Source organism: Leptidea sinapis, chromosome 34 (genome assembly GCF_905404315.1).
Source record: "Leptidea sinapis chromosome 34, ilLepSina1.1, whole genome shotgun sequence".
In the NCBI taxonomy this organism is placed as follows: Eukaryota; Metazoa; Arthropoda; class Insecta; order Lepidoptera; family Pieridae; genus Leptidea; species Leptidea sinapis.
This window is the reverse complement of record NC_066298.1, coordinates 1,857,965-1,875,910: the sequence shown is the minus strand read 5'-3', so window position 1 is coordinate 1,875,910 and position 17,946 is coordinate 1,857,965. Positions and strand designations below refer to the sequence as shown.

General features: G+C 34.5%; 1 protein-coding gene and 1 pseudogene across 1 annotated transcript; one reads left to right on the top strand and one right to left on the bottom strand.

The window, feature by feature from the left end:
- Nucleotides 1-2,938: 2,938 nt before the first annotated feature.
- On the top strand, nucleotides 2,939-7,088 carry LOC126975005 (39S ribosomal protein L50, mitochondrial). The gene is made up of 5 exons (XM_050822793.1): nucleotides 2,939-3,079; nucleotides 3,159-3,244; nucleotides 3,357-3,553; nucleotides 4,264-4,383; nucleotides 6,896-7,088. Exons 1-5 carry the CDS (start codon nucleotides 3,035-3,037, stop codon nucleotides 7,009-7,011), a joined length of 564 nt encoding a protein of 187 aa, XP_050678750.1. The 5' UTR covers nucleotides 2,939-3,034; the 3' UTR covers nucleotides 7,012-7,088.
- Nucleotides 7,089-9,942: 2,854 nt separating this feature from the next.
- Nucleotides 9,943-13,616, bottom strand: LOC126974986 (uncharacterized; annotated as a pseudogene).
- Nucleotides 13,617-17,946: the final 4,330 nt, after the last annotated feature.

The following is a 17,946-nucleotide window of genomic DNA, read 5'->3' as shown; positions in this document are numbered from 1 at the left end:
ATTGTCTCTTGCCAATTGTGTCCATTGAGGCCAAGGTATTAGTAAAAGATCATCCTCCCACCTCTTCATAGGTCTCCCTCTGGCTCTCTTGGTTGCTCTCACAGAGTGATCTTGTAACTCAACTCTTTGATTGCTCCCTACTGTATGTACGGACCATCTCCACTTCGCAGATTTAAATGTTTTTGACTTGATTTCTGAGCTACTAATGTTGTTAGTTAATTTTAGACCTAACATACTTTTCTGATTTTTACTCAGGGACCATGTTATACAACCATAAGTTATGCATGCTAACTGTTTTTGTATATAATTTGTTGGTTTAACTACACTCAAACATGTGACCTCGCACCAAACATGAGCGGTAGCTAGCGGGTTCAAGTGTCTCATAATTCATAAATTTTGTTTTCAAATTAAAATTGTGTTTTTGTATACTCAAGGCTAGATCTTAACTTTTCATTATTTAGTAACATTTCTCTAAGAAATATTTGTTTTTTTTTATTTGCCGATTTGAGGATATTACTTGTCTGAGACATAATAATTTAAATATTCAATTTGCTGTTATTCTACTTCCCTTCTGTTGGTCATTTATTTAATTTTTTTGGCAGTCTCTTAGTATGTACTTAAAAATATTAGGTTTTTCTTCAAAAAGGATGATCATTTATTGATTTTAAATATATGTACAGTATTAATGTACTGTTCCAGCACAACTTTCGTGATAGTGACAGTCTAAGTAGTCATCAGATGCGGAGGAGTCTACTGATTTTAGTATGATTGTCAAACAGCTTTTGATTCCATAATTGACATAATTCACAATGTTGACATTTTTTACTAATCATTTTCTCAGGATTGACTGTACATATAGGCATAGTTAATACTGTCCAATGTTTTATAGTAATCAATGTAGGCCAGGTTTTTGGCCTATTTTGTACTTTTCCATAATTTACTTAACAGTGTCAATGACAATGGATCACATCATGTCGAAGTTGTTACTGAAAACAGCTCATACTGTTGGTTGGATTTCATTAAGAGATATCATTATCCTGTCCAGCATCACTTGCAAAGTCTTGGTACACTTATGACATTAGCTTAAAATTGCCAATATCAAAAATGGGGACAGCCATTTTTGTGCAATATGATATTGTGGGACTCATCCATTAATATAGAATTGAATAGCTTTAATATTTACAGTGTTGTGTACATACTTAACTTGGATTAAGAATACATTTTCATTCATTCACAAACTAATTTTTTAAACCAATATGGCAATTGGGTTCTTCGAGTAGTTATTAATTTGTATTTTTTTAATATTTGATTTGATTTTCCTATGATTGGACCACATATAAATTTTTTATCCAGTCTGACAAATATAATAGCAGTGTGTATTGAAAAAAGTTGTGTACTAATGTGGAGAGTGTAATGAACTCCAGACAAGGTTACCCTAGTGAACCAATGCGTCACAACCTTGCGACCTCACCATTCGAAACTGAATTTGGTACCATAAAATACGTCGGGCCTTTAGGAGACTCCTGATCATCAGACAATAATAAAAGCTTAACTAGTAATCGAGATTATAGGTGGCGCATGGTAATATTATTGGTGGAAAATGGAAATTCAGATGCAGCACGCAACGCGTCAAGTGGCAATGGCGCCGGCTAGCAAGGCGCGAGCTGCTCTGCGAGGACGAGCGAGAGCGGCCGCCTTCACCCTCCCCACGACCCTGCCCCCTCGCCTCACCACACACACACACCCGCCGCTAATCCTCCACTGAATACAATCTGATAAAATTCGCGCCAGCTATGAAACATTACGCAAAGCCTCGCAGCTCGCACTTCACACTACGACACCGCTGTAATGAATGACCAAACCGCTTCCTACTATCATTAATCTAATTGAAGCAGCCTTATGAATATAAGTGTAAGAAAGTTATTTCTTCGACCTGGCGAAACTAGTCTCACAAACGCAACTAAACGGTTTACGTTCAAATTAAGTAAATTCAAAATGACCTCTATGAGGTGGTAGCTTCCTATGGCCTCACTCAACTATTGTGACGATATTATAAATGTTAGCGATACGCCATGACTTCATGGCTCAAACTAAGATGCCAGGATGACTAAGACTTGTGCGGCATTACAGAGTTAGCATAAATTCTTCCATATTCAGGTTACAAAATATTTGATCGATTTCATTACGTCCCGCTACACATAAGGGTGAATTTTGTATGACAGCATAGCTAAATGATAATTAGATCGTTTGGACGTCGTGGATTCCAAATGATTGCAGATATACGACGGAGATTTAACTGGAACAATACTTCATAGCGGCAGTATTAACTATTATGGCAAGACGTAATGATTTCGAAAGAAAGGTACCTACGACTTCTTTCATCAATGTAAAAGTGACTTACCAAGGCAAAGAAGTTTGTGTGGCAATCCTCAAGACTAGCACCGTTTGTTTGGTGATTTTGATGCGTCATAGTAGTCCAGGGCACTTCATTTTCATATCACAACACTATAAACAGGTTCAAACTTAAAGAAACCACTCAAAATCTTAAAATCATCACCAACGTTTAGTGAAGTTTTCACCTTTCAATGGCGACTGGAAAATGGCGGATGAGAAACAACAACCCAAGCCGACACTAGCGCATAGGCGACTAGAATTGGAACTACAACCGTTCAGAAATATTTTCTTAACGTTTCTTTCTACGGAATCTAGAATAAATCCGTCGTGCTGATTAAAATATTTCCGTACATTGTAAATTCCATTCAATTGAGTGGTTCAGAGTAATTATATTATTAAATTATTATGGTTTTCAATGTATTAGCGAAGTTAATTGATATGTTGTAGTGATGACATTGTTTAGGATGTAACAGAATTCAAAATTCTGACATTCTAAACCCAAGAAAGCCGTCACTGTCATTCAGCACTCAGCAGACTGTCAAAAGTCAAAACACAAATCCCAAATACCTACAATTTACATTCAGTAAAATTACAAGATTGAAATTTTAATATTACATGTAAAAATTTAAATAAAACAAACATGTTAAGAAATCTTATTTTTCCAATAGCACGAACAAAGTTTCAAGTACGTAGCTAATTCAAATTTGCATAACTTCATACCCAAACATACATTGATTAAATAACGTCCTCCTTCGTAATTTCAGGTTATAAATATAAGAAATAAACAGAAAAAAGTGCCAAAAATTGATAAAAAGTTGCAAGCCGCCACGGAATCACTTGCTGCGAGAGGGTACAGTTGACATATTTTAATATTGTTGAGATAAGAATTAATGTCATGTAGCTGTGGAGTTGTCTGATATTATTTTGTAGTAATATTTACATATTACTCTTTTTATTTTTAGTTTCCTTCGCCCCAACAAACCTTGGGACCCACCAGCTAATATTGATGAGATGATACTTAAGATATGCAGTGAAAATGGATTAAATTCAAAATCTGAATTTAATTCCTTGGAAGTAAAATTTGTTGTACTAAAATCATGTTATGAAGAAACTGGACACAGTGTACCTAATTCTTTGTTACATACAATTGAAACTGTTGGTATGTAAGTTTTTATGTATTTTGTTATTATATTTTGTACAATAATTTTATAACTTATTCTTATTTTATGTAACTATTTCACACATAATTTAGCATGCCGTATTCACCTTAAAAGGTAATGCATTTAGTAATAAGACCCTTGTAAATTTGCATAATAATAATAAATGTATTATTGTTATTCCCACTGGTGAATCTTAATAAATAAGGAGATAATGTAAGTGATTCCATAATAGGGTATTTGAATGCATGAGAGTGTCAATAATAGAATTATATTGTCACTCAAGTACACTTCTTAATTAAAGTAAATTTATTTTCATAAAATTCTTGCCCTCACATTAGTACCTATGAATTTAATGACCTTGTTGTTACATTAATACAAAGGCACAAAGGAGGTTATTAAGATAAACATTATTATTTTTTTACAATTTAAATGTAAGTAATTTAGACAAATTAAGTCTTACATATTTTTATACTACGTAAATCTTAATTTTTTGATTATCATTTTGAATGAACAACCAAAATAATTATTTTTAAAATTATTGATTATTTTCCGCATCCACACTCAATTGATACATTTTGTACATATAGGTGAATAAATATCTAAAAACAAGACAGTTTGAAATGTCAGTCAGTGGTTCAGATGTTGGAGAAATTTGTCAGTGTCTGTTGTGATTTTTTTTGAGATAATATCATAAAACTTATTGTTTAAGATGACTTAAGAACCTTCTATGAAACACCTGTTGATGTAAGAACACCATTTGATGCTCTAAAGAAGATGGATTTACCAAAAAATCTACATGTACAGGAAGATTATGTCAGATTCCATCCTGGTTAGTATTTCCATATGTACATACTCTTAATACAAACTTTTAACATTTAAGTTCATAAAGGAGGAAAGAATAATGGTGAGAATGCATGTATTTTGGGACCCACTGAAAGAAGTGGCATACATCATGGAAACTTATTAAGAATTGTAGAATGTAACAAAACTAATAAAAAAGTAAATCGTAAGTTAGTCTAAAAAAGTGGGAGAAAAAAGATATACCTAAAAGTAAAATACCTATAACCTAAAATTATTAATCAATAGATTTCTATTGTTCAATCAATAATTTGTATCTTATGTCTATGCCTAATTAGATGCTCTAATAGAATCTAGCTTTCAAAAATTATGAACTTGGAATATCTGGAGGAATGCCAGTTTTTCTATGATAGACAATCCTGTTTCCGCCATAGTCAATCTTTGAGGATGCTTATCACAGAAAACGGTTCTGCAAGCTCTGTTTTTCTTGTACATTAAGAAGCCTAAGATGACGCTGTGAGTGGATTGGCTGGTGGTCTTCTGGTAACTCCTAACAAGAAGATGGGCAGGCGCTATCGAAAGTATGAGAGAACACTTTGCAGTTAGTGTTTGTCTGGATACAGCAAATGGCAAGACTGTGATATTCATAATGCTGAGTGCTGACACACTATAAACTCGTTATGCCTACTATTCGGCTTAGTCGAGCTAGTAAGTTCTTGGGTGATGTTTATTCCTTTACAACATGATCCCAGAAAATGTTCAATACAGATAGTATTGAACATTTTCCAGAGAGTACAGACAGTGGCCAGTGACAACACTAATTGCAGGCAAGGCTGCTCGTATTGTGTTGTCACTTAATTGAGTCTTATACTGTATTTATCACAGGGAGTATTCCAGAGAGCTGTGCTCCCTGATTTCTGAATTCCACTTTCACACGACATCCTATAAACTTGAATATCATTCCCATGATTTGAATGTGTGGCGTTCCTCTATGAGTCTACAGTGTGGCTTTCAAGAAATCATAATATTGATCATCGAAAGTAATGGAGGTGTGATAGTTAGACTTGATATTGTTTTGCACCTATATGCTATGCACCCAGATCTTCGCTGGGTGCATAGCATATAGATGAACACTAGAGTTTTCTAAGGCTGTTGTCTTGTCTGGAATCCAGTAACCTGTGGTGTGCGATTCACAGAGATGTGGGTATCATACGTACGTATTTTACCGCATTTATCATGGCCTGCGTTCTAAAGAACGGTTTAATCTGATTTTAACATTGCACCACACGCCGATACTAATATTATGAGTTGGGCTTAGCCACTAAAGAGGGGGCCAAGCGTAATTTGAAAAATGCTATTGATGCATAACTCAAAGTCATAATTCGGGCTGGCCAACAAAACTCCCCCACCTCCAGCCTTTCCCCGAAGAGTGCAATAGGGACAAATGAAAAATACTTACAAAAAAATTATGGGTTTTAGAGGTTTCGTATTCCCCTTTTTTTCTCCTAGGAAATCGAGCTACCAAAAAAAAACAATTTTATGAAATATTTTCAGGAAGAACACGTCTATGTCCCTACGCTTTCTTTTTATCTTAAAAACCTTTCAAATATTTTTTCGTATTCGTCTGAATAGGGCGGTATAAAAATGGCATTTTTTACCATGGTTGAGCCATATTTTCTTACGTCGTTACTTGATTGAAAAAATGAAAACGTAGGGACACAAATTCAAATATTTTTATTCAAAATAGGATATAAAATCACTAATTGAAAGTCAAAAACTAGCACCGAAAGTCATTTATGTTATAATAACCTTTACCACACAAACGTTTTTTAACGATTTCAGTCAGTTTGAGAGAGTACGACTTTTTACGTTTTGGTATTAAATAAAAATTTGAACTTATAATAATTTATAAGATTGTGAGTGACGAATTTTGTGTTTCATGTTTCAATAATTGATAAATGAAAATAATTGATTATTTTTTTAATTATGTGTTTAAAATGGCCAACGGAGACAATTTTGAATGGGTCTAATATTTTTATGCCTTCATATACATATATGAAGTAACTGATGCTACAGTAATAAATGTTTTATGCAATAGAAACAAAAGCTTCTTTTGTACAAAGCTCAATAATATTGTCATCTATATATATAGATGATATAATATAATAGATATTTCCACCGGTAATTGACTCATCACGAAATCTCAGAAACAACAAAGCCTACAAACTTGGAATTTCGAAGGTAGGTTCTTTCTAGGACGTAGGTGTCAGCTAAGAAACGGATTTGAGAAACTTCTCCCCTAAGGGGGTGAAAGGGAGGGTCGAAGGTTGTATGCAAGTCCTATGTTTTTGAAGTTAGAGACGTGAAAATCAACATTTAGGTTATTAACTTTAAATAGTAAAAATCTGTGTCCTTCTGAGTCATTTTGGGAAATCCCCTTGTATTATATATATAATGTGTGTTTCATTTAAAGAAGATTTTAATATGACATATTAAAACTACAAGTGTTCAATAGAAGCTTTACTTTGTATGATTTGTTTCAGAAAAAGATACACTATTCAATGGTCAAACAGTCTTTCCACAAAGTTCCACAATTGTGTCCGGCCTGAAAACAAGAAAGAAGTATGAGGGACACTCTGCTAAGCGGTCATGGCCTTAAATATAAATACGTTGAAAATTCTCTAGCGATAGTGACGAGATAGTGATTATAAGTTTATAATATAAATTAGATAATAACTACATGTTTTATTTTGTTCTGTATTTCCTTAAGTTAAGTCTTAAGAGATAAACATGCCAGTAAATCGGCAATGTAGCTGGCAAGAAAGTTACTGCCATGCATGTAGAAGTAGTTAGCACACTGCGGATACATTTGCAATTAATACTGGCATGCAAGTTGTGCCCTTGCATGCCAGTTATACCATCGCGTATACACAGGACAGTTTGTGAGAGAACTCGTACCTATTGTTGCGCCCTGCCGCGGCTGTTCACACGTGCCAGTTTGGCAACCCCCCCGCGTCTCCTCCCTCAACGGGCATGCAAGTTAATCAAATGTTGTGCTAGCTACGTGTATGCCAGTAAGCTTATGCAAATGACAGTAGCTGGTACGTGCAAGGAGCTGGTATGCTAATGTGCAAGCTACAGGGATGTGTATCCCCTTAGCTTAGCTTTTTTTAACCTTTGGTTACTTGGTAATTTCGCACAAAAACTCAAGGTGGAGACTGACTTGTACCGTTTGTTCGTACTTTTTAATGTATCTTTCGAACTCTTGGCTCAAGTGTGCTCCATATTTTCTTCTTATAATGTCAGACGTAGAGGTTATGTGTGCTTCATTAATTTTACTCTTCTAATGTAAATGTTCTCGTTTTCCACTGCGAGCAAGCGAGAAGACCAGTGCACTGATTTGTGAGCAGTGAACGTTGTTTTCAACAAACTAACACCGATTTTGTTTAAAGTGACTAATAAAAAAACTGTCATTATTATAACATCTGCGTTTGCAAGGCATCTTCACCTCTCTGCCTGCCTGCGCGATCCATAATCAAAACAAATTTAAAAGTTATTCCAAACTTCTCACATAGTAGTACCTTTACATAGAAATCTACCAAAAAAAAACGATGGTACGAATTTAATGAATATTTTTACCAAGTTTTACTGGTCGGTACAGAAATTTTGTAAGAATGTCGTTTTGACCGAATCATTAATTATTTAATTGGACCATTAGTGGGAAAGCAAGATATACATTTTAGGAAAGTTATATCAGTAACAGAAAGACAGCCTGCTACACTATTTTTTTACTCTTCTGGAGATTCTTTTATTAGCTTGGAATAAAAAATAGCTTCCCTTTTTAAAATTTCAAGATAACGAATAGACTTTATACGGAAGGAAGTCATTAAAGCTTTTTTTATTTAAGCTTTAATTATGTAAAGGTGCTTCAACAAGATGCTTCACTGCCTAAGAACAATAGCTTTCTTATAACGACAACTATTAGATGCTTGTGGGCATCTTGACACTCAATGGCATCTTTCAAATTGTGTAACTTACGCTTCGTGCTATTTTATATTGAAATAAATAAATAATAAAATTACTGATGATTTGTGAGTGTCCCAGTGTCTTTATTATTTTTTAGAGTAGATAGGTATTATTTTTACAAAGTTTTACTACGCAACCCGGCATTTTAGTTTCTATGTACTTATTTTGCAAAGTTTAACAGAACATATGGCAGGTCAACGTCAAACAGTATTAGTTGCCAAACTTTGCAACTACGCCTGCGGTATCTAGTTGGAGCGCAGCGGAGACCAATCCATAACTTAAGTGTAATGGTAAGTAATACACCATTTTGTTGTAATTTTTATTTAATACTACGTCATTTAAAAATTCAAATTAGCCGTTTAATTAAATCTTTATTTAGTCAATCAAATCACGAAGTTCCTGAAAAAATCCTTCACTCTTTTGACTACTCACGTTTTGACATGGGTGAAGCTACACTATAGTTGCCTGTAGATATCAGTCATGAAGTTGATGTTGCTGGAGTAGCAAATGTTGGAATTGTTGTTATTTGTGAAATTGGCTGGGATGTAGATGAATAGTCTTGTGAAGTAGAGTAGTCTTGTCGAGTATAACCATAGTTGGATTGATATTCATATTCTCCCCGGCTGCCATTATTTCTTTGGGATCCATGCTAGTTTTCCTTTTTTTTTACCCGCACGTGTAGGTCTCGTCTATTCGCTCGTAAAGCGAATCCAAACCATCAGCGCCTGTATGTTTATCCTTATTTGCACCATCCGGTTTTAACTTTAAAGCCCCATCCACACGCTTGACAAACAATGGCAAACAGCCAACAGCAAACACGGACGTGTGGATGGGTGTTTGTCGTTGTTTGCCTGTTTGTGTTTGTGATGGGCAGTGTTCGGCATCGGTGTCGGTTTTTCTTGCCAGATCAAAGTATGTTTGGCAAACAGTTTGCGACGTATCCACACGTTTGGCAGCGTTCAGTAATGCGCGCGAGCTTGCGGGAGGCGGACGTATTTTCTTGCTACACTTTTTCGATGGCGCGCAAAGCGTAAAAAATGTCTGATTGGTCAACAACTACGATTCTGACATTTTTGGAGGCTTATCAAAATGAGCCACGTCTCTGGAATCCCAAAGATGCCGATCACAAAGATCGGCAAAAGGTTAATGATGCATAGACTCGCCTCAGCATTATAATGAATAAAAGTGTCAAGGAATTGAAGACCAAAAAAGAAATACTGATGGCTACGTTCCGCAGACATTTGAAGAAAAAAAAAGATTCTATTCGGCCCGTGCAGGTAAGTTTAAATAATCAATAAATATTTGTCTAAACACCCCTGCTATGTTCCTTGCGAATAAATTTTATTTTTTCAGGATCCGATGATGTTTATACACCGGTCTGGTTTGCTTATGACCTGATGGAGTCATTTTTAGGACCGGTATATACCTGCTCAAATAACGTAAATTCAGAGGAAGTAAGTAAAACGACTTTTTTTCATTATGGTTTATTCATTCTTAATTAAATTTAAACTATCATTTATATAAAGATTTAATCAGATAAAGTTTTGATTATCTATTTGCAAGAATGGTAGCACTCTAGAAGACGTGACGTCGACTTAGAAGCTGATATTTTTTTCTGTGTAGAGCTCGACATGTAGAACGATGTACTAAAATATTACATTGCGAAGCCTCATAATTTTCGAGAAAAAAAATCCTAAAGTTACGAAAAAAAATACGATTGGCTTAAGTGTCGTTTGACAGGCGGAAGGGGCTATAAGTGGTTAAATCTGGTAGAGGGTGGGGCCCCGATTATAATGTTACCACTCTTATTACAAGGCAATGGATATTGTATCAGAAATTTCCAAAAAATGTTTCTAACCTCAAATCAGATAAAAAGCGTAATAAGTCTTCTGTCTGAGCCGCAAGAATATAGCTATACAGTCTGTATCAAAAAGGTGCAGTAAAACTTAAAAAGGTTAATTTAATATTTGAATGACCTTTTGGCACCTTTTTGTTACATCCTGTGACCTTACTTGTCCTTTTTATATTACTTACTACTTACTTAATGCTACTACTACTTACTTATCCTAATACTTACTAATTACCTATCCTTTCTATGTTGAGGGATAATTTTTAAATAATGTAGAATGCTAAGTAAATCTATTACAAAAATATAACGTAAATTCTTCCCTTATCTGTTTGGCATGCATAGGTGACCTACGGGGTACATTTGGCATGTTCTGAATTGCATTATATTCCTCTTCGTATTTTCGCCAAGATCCACGTGTTATTATTTCACCATTTTTGTCAATCGTATCAAACGTTCCTGGGGGGGTATATCTCTCTGGGGAGTTTTTTCGAAGGAAGTTATCTACTACATAACTTCCTTCGACACAGGTCATTGTTATTTCTGATACAGTAATGGGGTCTAAATAAATTGGACGACGGTAAATACGAAACACTGAAGCTAAGACTCCAAATGTGATTCAATATTCTTTTTGGTGAACCGATGTTATGCTGTCCTGGGTAGGGTTTCATAACATGCATGCTCAATGCAAAAGCACCATCTCCTATGAAAACGTATGGAACGTTAACGTCCGATCCAGGAAGTGGGCATGGTATAGGAAAATCAATTTCATTTTTACAGATTTTTTTCCACAGTAATGAATTATTAAAGACGCCACCATCGCTAATCCTCCCTTGGCATCCTATGTCAACAAATATAAATTTGTAGTGGGCATCAACTAATGCCAATAGAACGATGCTGAACGTTTTCTTATAATTTAAATATTCAGTTCCGCTATGAGGTGGACTTTCTATATTAATATGCTTGCCGTCTATGGAACCAAGACAGTGTGGAAATTTTCTTCTAAACCCTCTTTCTATATTCATCCAAGCATCAGCCGTTGATGGCATCTGAAAACAATCAAAATGAAGTAAATAAAAATTAATTATTTATTTCAGAGAGCATTGCCAGAAGAAAATGAAACTGCAGCTATAGAGGACGTAGAAGTTGTTGAAAATAGAGATTTAGAACAGCCTCTCCCTACACCAAAACCAGTGCGCCGTCGTCCAGCTACCGACACAGCGGAACGGCAAATGTCGTCTGCATTTGGACAGTTGAACAATATTTTAAGCAAAAGACAGAGGGAATATCCACCACCACCACCAAAAGAAGACGAAGACTGCGAACTTTATGGAAAATTACTAGCGAAAAAACTGCGTGAACTTTCACCGGATGAGAGGAAACTATTTATGTATAATATAGACACATTGTTTATAAATAGAATTAAAGACAGGCTTTTTAAGCGACAAACCCTATCTCCCCAATCAGCCCCTTATCAGGCATATTCTGTGCCATAACCAAAAACTTCACCAATTCCAATACGACCATCAACTTCCCAAACATCATATTCCGAACCTTTGCCAAATAATTCACCATCGGCTCCATATCGACCGTCATCTTCCGAAACCTCGTATTCTGAACCTTTGCCAAATACTTTAGTTTTAGGTTCAAACCAGCTATCAACCGCCCAAACGTCACAGTATTTACCATTGGTAATCAATTCACCCCAATCATTCACTTCTCAAAATCACGTTTATTTCAACCAGTCGGGCTCATAAAATTCTACTCCTACCATTCAAATAATATCCAATGAGTTGATTTCCCAAAGAACAGAAACAAACCGTGTAAATGAAGCTTTAATTAAAGCTTATGAAGACTTTGATCGTGAAAATTGAGATAGTTTAATCGGCTTAATTTTTCATGAATTAATTTTTCATTTCAAATTATTGATAATAAAAATAAAAATTTATAAAAAACAACTCACCTTTATTTCATTTCTTAGAACATCATTAATTGCTTTGCAGACTTCAGGTATAATTTTTGATATTGCTTGGGGAGACACTTTGAATAAATAGTGTTACCTTTTATAACTGTCACCACTTGCGATAAACCTTAGTGTTATTGCTAGACGATATTTCGCTGGTATAGCTTCCCTGAAGTCCGTATCTTGTTTCGAAATCAGAGGAGAAATTTTGTCTAGCAAATACTCAAAATCTGTGAAACTCATGCGGCAGAAGTTATGAAACTCCCCTGATGGTTCGTAAAGAAGCTCATTAAATTTTTTTTCTATAAATTGTCTGAAACGAATAAAAATTTTTAAGTAAAATTAAATAACACGGCAAATTAAAGCCCAAATAATAGGTCTAAAGCAGTACCTTATACGATTTCTATGTATTTTAATCATCCACCATCGTCTTTGCTTTCTTCTTTTTTTTTTATTTTTTCTCTCTCTTGCTTTAATTTAAAATAAAAATATGTCAACCCGAAAGTAATAGCTGCCACAAGCTCGTCGTCCGCCATGTTTGCCGATTCGCAATGTTATGAACGTTCGCCAAGCATGTGGATGGCTGTTTGTGTTGGGTGATTGTGGCTGGTGTTTGGGACTTTGCTGTTTGCGGTGTTTGTGACAAACAGCCAGCGTGTGGATCCGGCGTAAAATATTGTTACGAACACACAATGCACAAAGAAACTAGCGCCATCTAGCGTCAGCCAGTAAAACCACATAAAGAACAAAGACAACATGAAACCCTCTACTCAATACTAGATGGCGTTAGAGGAACTACTTTGGAACCACGGAACAGAAAAAACTTGTGGAAGTGGCATGTGGGTGTTACCCTGTCACCACCATTGTGTACTTTTTTTTTTTTTTTAATATTAATTCGTTCTTTCGAACAGGCTATAGCCAGGGGCCTTACTGCCTTGTCGTTAGTATTTTCATTTCTTTGGTATTTATTATTTTCACTATTTTGTTTTACAAAAAGTCCAATCCAGTTTTCTCATTTCATCTTACATTATTTCCATTTTCCTTTTCCAATTATGTATATTCGATAGCGAATATTTATAGTAGTTTCTTTCATCAAATCCAATCCAGTCTTAAAGTCATCAGTTATTTTACCATTTCCGTTAATGTATAATTCTCTAAAGAATATTTTCCATATTTTCCTTTTAGTAAGTCCAAATCCAGTAATATAGTCTCTAATAATTTTCCCCTTTTCTTAAAGTCAAATCCAGTGTAATTTGCATAACTTTTTAGAATAATACCTACCTATTTACATTATCTGTTCAGTTCGCGAATTGCGCTATGCTATTACTAGTTGTATATGTACAAGTTATAACGTATTTACATAATTATAAACAAATTTACAACGTATGTATCTACAAATTACAATGTATTTACAGTACTACATACAAATTTATACAAGGACATATAAGTTGATGTGTCCTTTAATAGATCTATTACTGAGAGCGGGATTATATTGGGTGCACCATATATTTCCAGTAGCTCATCCATCAGCACAAGGCGCTGTATGCCAAAGGACGAACAATCAAAAAAGATGTGATCCAGAGACTGATCTTGTTGCTTATTACAATGGTCACAAAAAGGAGAGGAGACAATTTTTTTGCGATGAAGATGAAAATTCAATCGATAGTGACCAATACGCATTCGTGTTATTGTAGTATAGAACTTTCTGTGAGCGTTATTTTTAAACTTACAAAACCAGGGTGTGCTATTAACGGGATTATCTAACAAAGTATACGAATGAGCCTTATTTTCAACTTCTGTACAATTGTACCAATATCTTCCCCAAAGAAGAGTCATACGCTGTTTTAGATTACTTATAATATCTGTATATGGTATGTTAATGTCTAGATCTTTGCAATCAGGATATAGGGATAGATCGGATATATTAATGATAGTTCTAGCTAGAAAATCAGCGCTTTCGTTTCCTGCTACTCCTATATGGGACGGGACCCAAACGAAATCCACTTTAATATCGATTAAACATAGTTCGAACCACAATTCCTTTATAGCAAAAATGATGTAATTGATGTTAGCACTCATTTTGTTATTTGACAAACTTTTTAACACACTCATACTATCACTAACTATTACCCACTTCTTATTAAGTTGATTTTGTTTCTTAATATGCTTTAAAGCAAAAAGAATAGCGACGGCTTCAGCAGTAAAAATACTGGCATATCTATTAATCTTAAAGCCAATACCCTTCCTAATTTCAGGAAGGTAGATTGCAAAAGAAACATTATTATTGTTTTTTGCGCCATCCGTATAAACAAATTTACAATTAGACCATTCTGACAATAATACATGAACCTCCTCTTTTGAAGTTAAATTTGGATCTATTACAACATTAATTGCAGAATATTTACATCGAAAAGAACCTGCATGGCAGGGAAGTATATCATTATTCCGATGAATATTTAAATCTTGTAGAAATTTAAAAAATGAAGAAAAATCTTGCAAGATAAACAACTGTCTCGGAAATGAAGACGATTGATAAGCAATAAGATTCTTAAGAAGATTGTTCGTCGGCAAGCTATAGAGCTTTAAAATAAATCTTTCTTTAAGATAACTAAATCTAATACACAAAGGAGGAAGGTTGGCCTCGATTTGCATAGCAGCTATTGGGCTAGTTTTAAGTGCACCCAATATTGTACGCATACATTTATTTTGTATTTTATCCAGACTATTAACAATTTTGCTGTCTGCGGCGAAACAATGAAAGCCATATTCAAAATGACTACGAATAAGCGATTTATACAAAATTAACAATATTTTAGGGTCCGCTCCCCACGACGGTGCACACAAAGATTTTAATACATTATAAGCTTTATTCGCTTTAATTATAACACTATCTGTATATTTTTTCCAAGAAAGTTTTGGAGTAAATGTTACACCTAGAAATTTTATGTCACATGAAATAGGCAGTGGAATGCCATTGTATAAAATGGGAGGCAATATGATGCGTTTACGACCAATCACAAAGACTTTTGATTTGGTTGGATTTACATTTAAATTAAGATAAGAAAAGTATTGATATAAATTTACAAGTGCTTTATTAATAGTAGCGGCTAAATTAATCAGATCAACTCCCGATACATAGACGACTAAGTCATCTGCATACTGTAGGTTTACTATATTTGGCCCCAAAATAAGGTTCAATCGTCTTATGTACATAATAAAAATTAAAGGAGACAATATTCCCCCCTGACAAACACCTAGAGAAGAAAGTCGTGGTCCATACAAATGTTTATTAAATTTTACATATACTTTTCTGTCAGTCAAAAGATGGAGTTACCAAAGTCAAGTCAAGAGCATTAGGACGCCAAGATGGAGATCCTATTGTGGTAGCTTGACCATTATTCAGAATAACAAGACCATTCTCATCTATAACCTCTAAAACATCTTTACCTCGAGGCAATGTATCAACACATCCCCACAACATGTGATGAGCATTGAAATCACCTGCAAATATCATTGGCTCTGGAATGGACTTAATTAAACTGTTTAAATTGTTTTTATTAAATGGAGGATTTGAATTGGAAGGACTGTAAAAACTCACAATACTCAGTTCTTTGTTATTAATTTTAATTTTAATGCAAACATTTTGTAGAGCACTATCAAAATATGTATTTATGTTAGAAAATGTGATATTATTATGAATAAAAATTGCTACACCATTGTGTTTATTACCACAATCATTCCTTATTGTGTTATAGCCTTTTATTAAAAAATACTGATGTGGTTTTAACCAAGTTTCCGAAATTATAGCAATATGGATATGATTTTCATATAAAAACCTTGTAAAAATAAGCCTATTACTAATAATACTTTGAGCGTTCCACTGCACTATATTCAATGTATCCATAATAACAATTAACTAGATGTCATTTTTCTAAAAGTGTTATTCAGAATTTCCTTAATACTATTTGAATTTATAGTTAACTTATCTTTATTCGTACAAATTTGTAAAACTGCTTCAACCAAGAGGTTCATAAATTTGTCAGATTTTATAAGATTGCTCAGGTGTGTGTCAATATACTTTGAGTTTAATTGAGGGAAAGCAGATTCATTGAAGAGATCTGAGTATCTAACACTACGGGACTTCACTTTGTTTTCTTCAATTTTTTGTTTTTTCAGAGGACAGGTAGATGAGATAGCTATGTGATCTCCACCACAGTTGGCACATTTTGTTAAAGTTTTTGGACACATTTTAAAATTGTGATTGTCAGAACATATGGAACAAACTTCATTGTTTCTACAAAATTTAGCAATATGGCCAAATTTCATACAGCGTAGACACTGTTTAATAGGGGGTACATATACATTAACCTCATGCCTCCAGTGATCAAGTGTTACATACTCAGGTAACAACGTTGATGCAAATGTGACTGCAACAGTTTGCGTTGGAACAAAGGAGACAACACCCTGTGGGTCCTTTACTCGCCGCATGAACCTTCTCACAGCAATAACTTTTTTACTCGATGCAATTAATTGATGAATTTTTTTGTTGGAGTAATCAGTGGGAACAGAAGTAAGAACTCCAGTGACCTCCGTTTCAGAAGCCGGAATTGAGGCAACCATCTCCAACTCGCTAAGTAACTTTTCATTTTTTAAAAATACATTCGCATTGTTAGGCAGGTCAAAGGTAACACCAACTTTAAAAGCATTAACGGACCTCAGGTGCAACACACCCGATACGCAATGCCTCCTGATTCCATTTGACAGACCCAACCTGTCCTTGTCTGATATTTTGACTTCACCCTGCTTGCGATTGAGAAATACAATAAATTCCTTTTTATTTGAATTTTCGTCGTATAACCTATAATAATTTGTCGCTCTATAAGGGGTATACTTCTCTTTATCCTTTCTTCTTACAATGAGACGTTCAGTCACCTCCGCGTCAGATACCGAGGATTCGGATAGGGGAAGTTCGTCTGCTGGTTCTGCGTCGCTCTGGCCGTTCTTCGGCCTTTTACCTGTACGCTTCCCCATGGCGATGGGGAAGCGCACTTAACAATTTATATATACAAAAATCGAATATTTATAAACCAGGATAAACAATTTACAAGTATGAAAAATATATGTACTATGAACAATAATTTAAACAATTTTTATTTGTATAAGCGCGCCTTCCTTCGTTCACTCGTTCCCGCCAAAAAAACTAAACAAAAAAACAAAACCTAAAAAAACAAAATATCACCATTGTGTACAAATGTCCTACTCTTTCTTTTTTTTTATGTTTATTTAGTGGCACGGGATGCAAATGTCCTACTCATTTTTTTTTTTTTTTTTTATTTATTTAGTGGCACGGGATGCAAATGTCCTACTCGATGCTCAAGTGATACCAGTCATTTGATATCAAGTGAGGCATAATTATCTTTGGAAAAAAATAACAAATATGCCTTATTGTGCCATTTTGCCAAATCACAGCCGCAATAAAAATACCTATGTCCAATGAAGGGATTTCCTATCATCGGTAATCATAATTTCCCGATTTAAATTTATATTAATAATAATAAGCAATTAATATTTTTTGTGTTGTGTAAAATAAAGAATTAAAAATGAGCCATAATATTACGACGTACGGTTCATTTACCTTTACGTTTAATCGATGTAACTTATATTAGAATAATTAATGTAAGCAGGAAAAATATCTTGCTACTCAACAAGCGCATGCATGTACATATCGATATAATTTCATCGAAACAAATTTTATCTTT

Excerpts from the sequence above, each read along its gene's own strand:
- LOC126975005 (XM_050822793.1), top strand. The coding sequence starts at position 3,035 with ATGTTAAGAAATCTTATTTTTCCAATAGCACGAACAAAGTTTCAA. Across the intron at positions 3,245-3,356 it reads GAATCACTTGCTGCGAGAGG|TTTCCTTCGCCCCAACAAAC; the intron begins GTACAGTTGACA and ends TTTTATTTTTAG. Across the intron at positions 4,384-6,895 it reads TTATGTCAGATTCCATCCTG|AAAAAGATACACTATTCAAT; the intron begins GTTAGTATTTCC and ends GATTTGTTTCAG.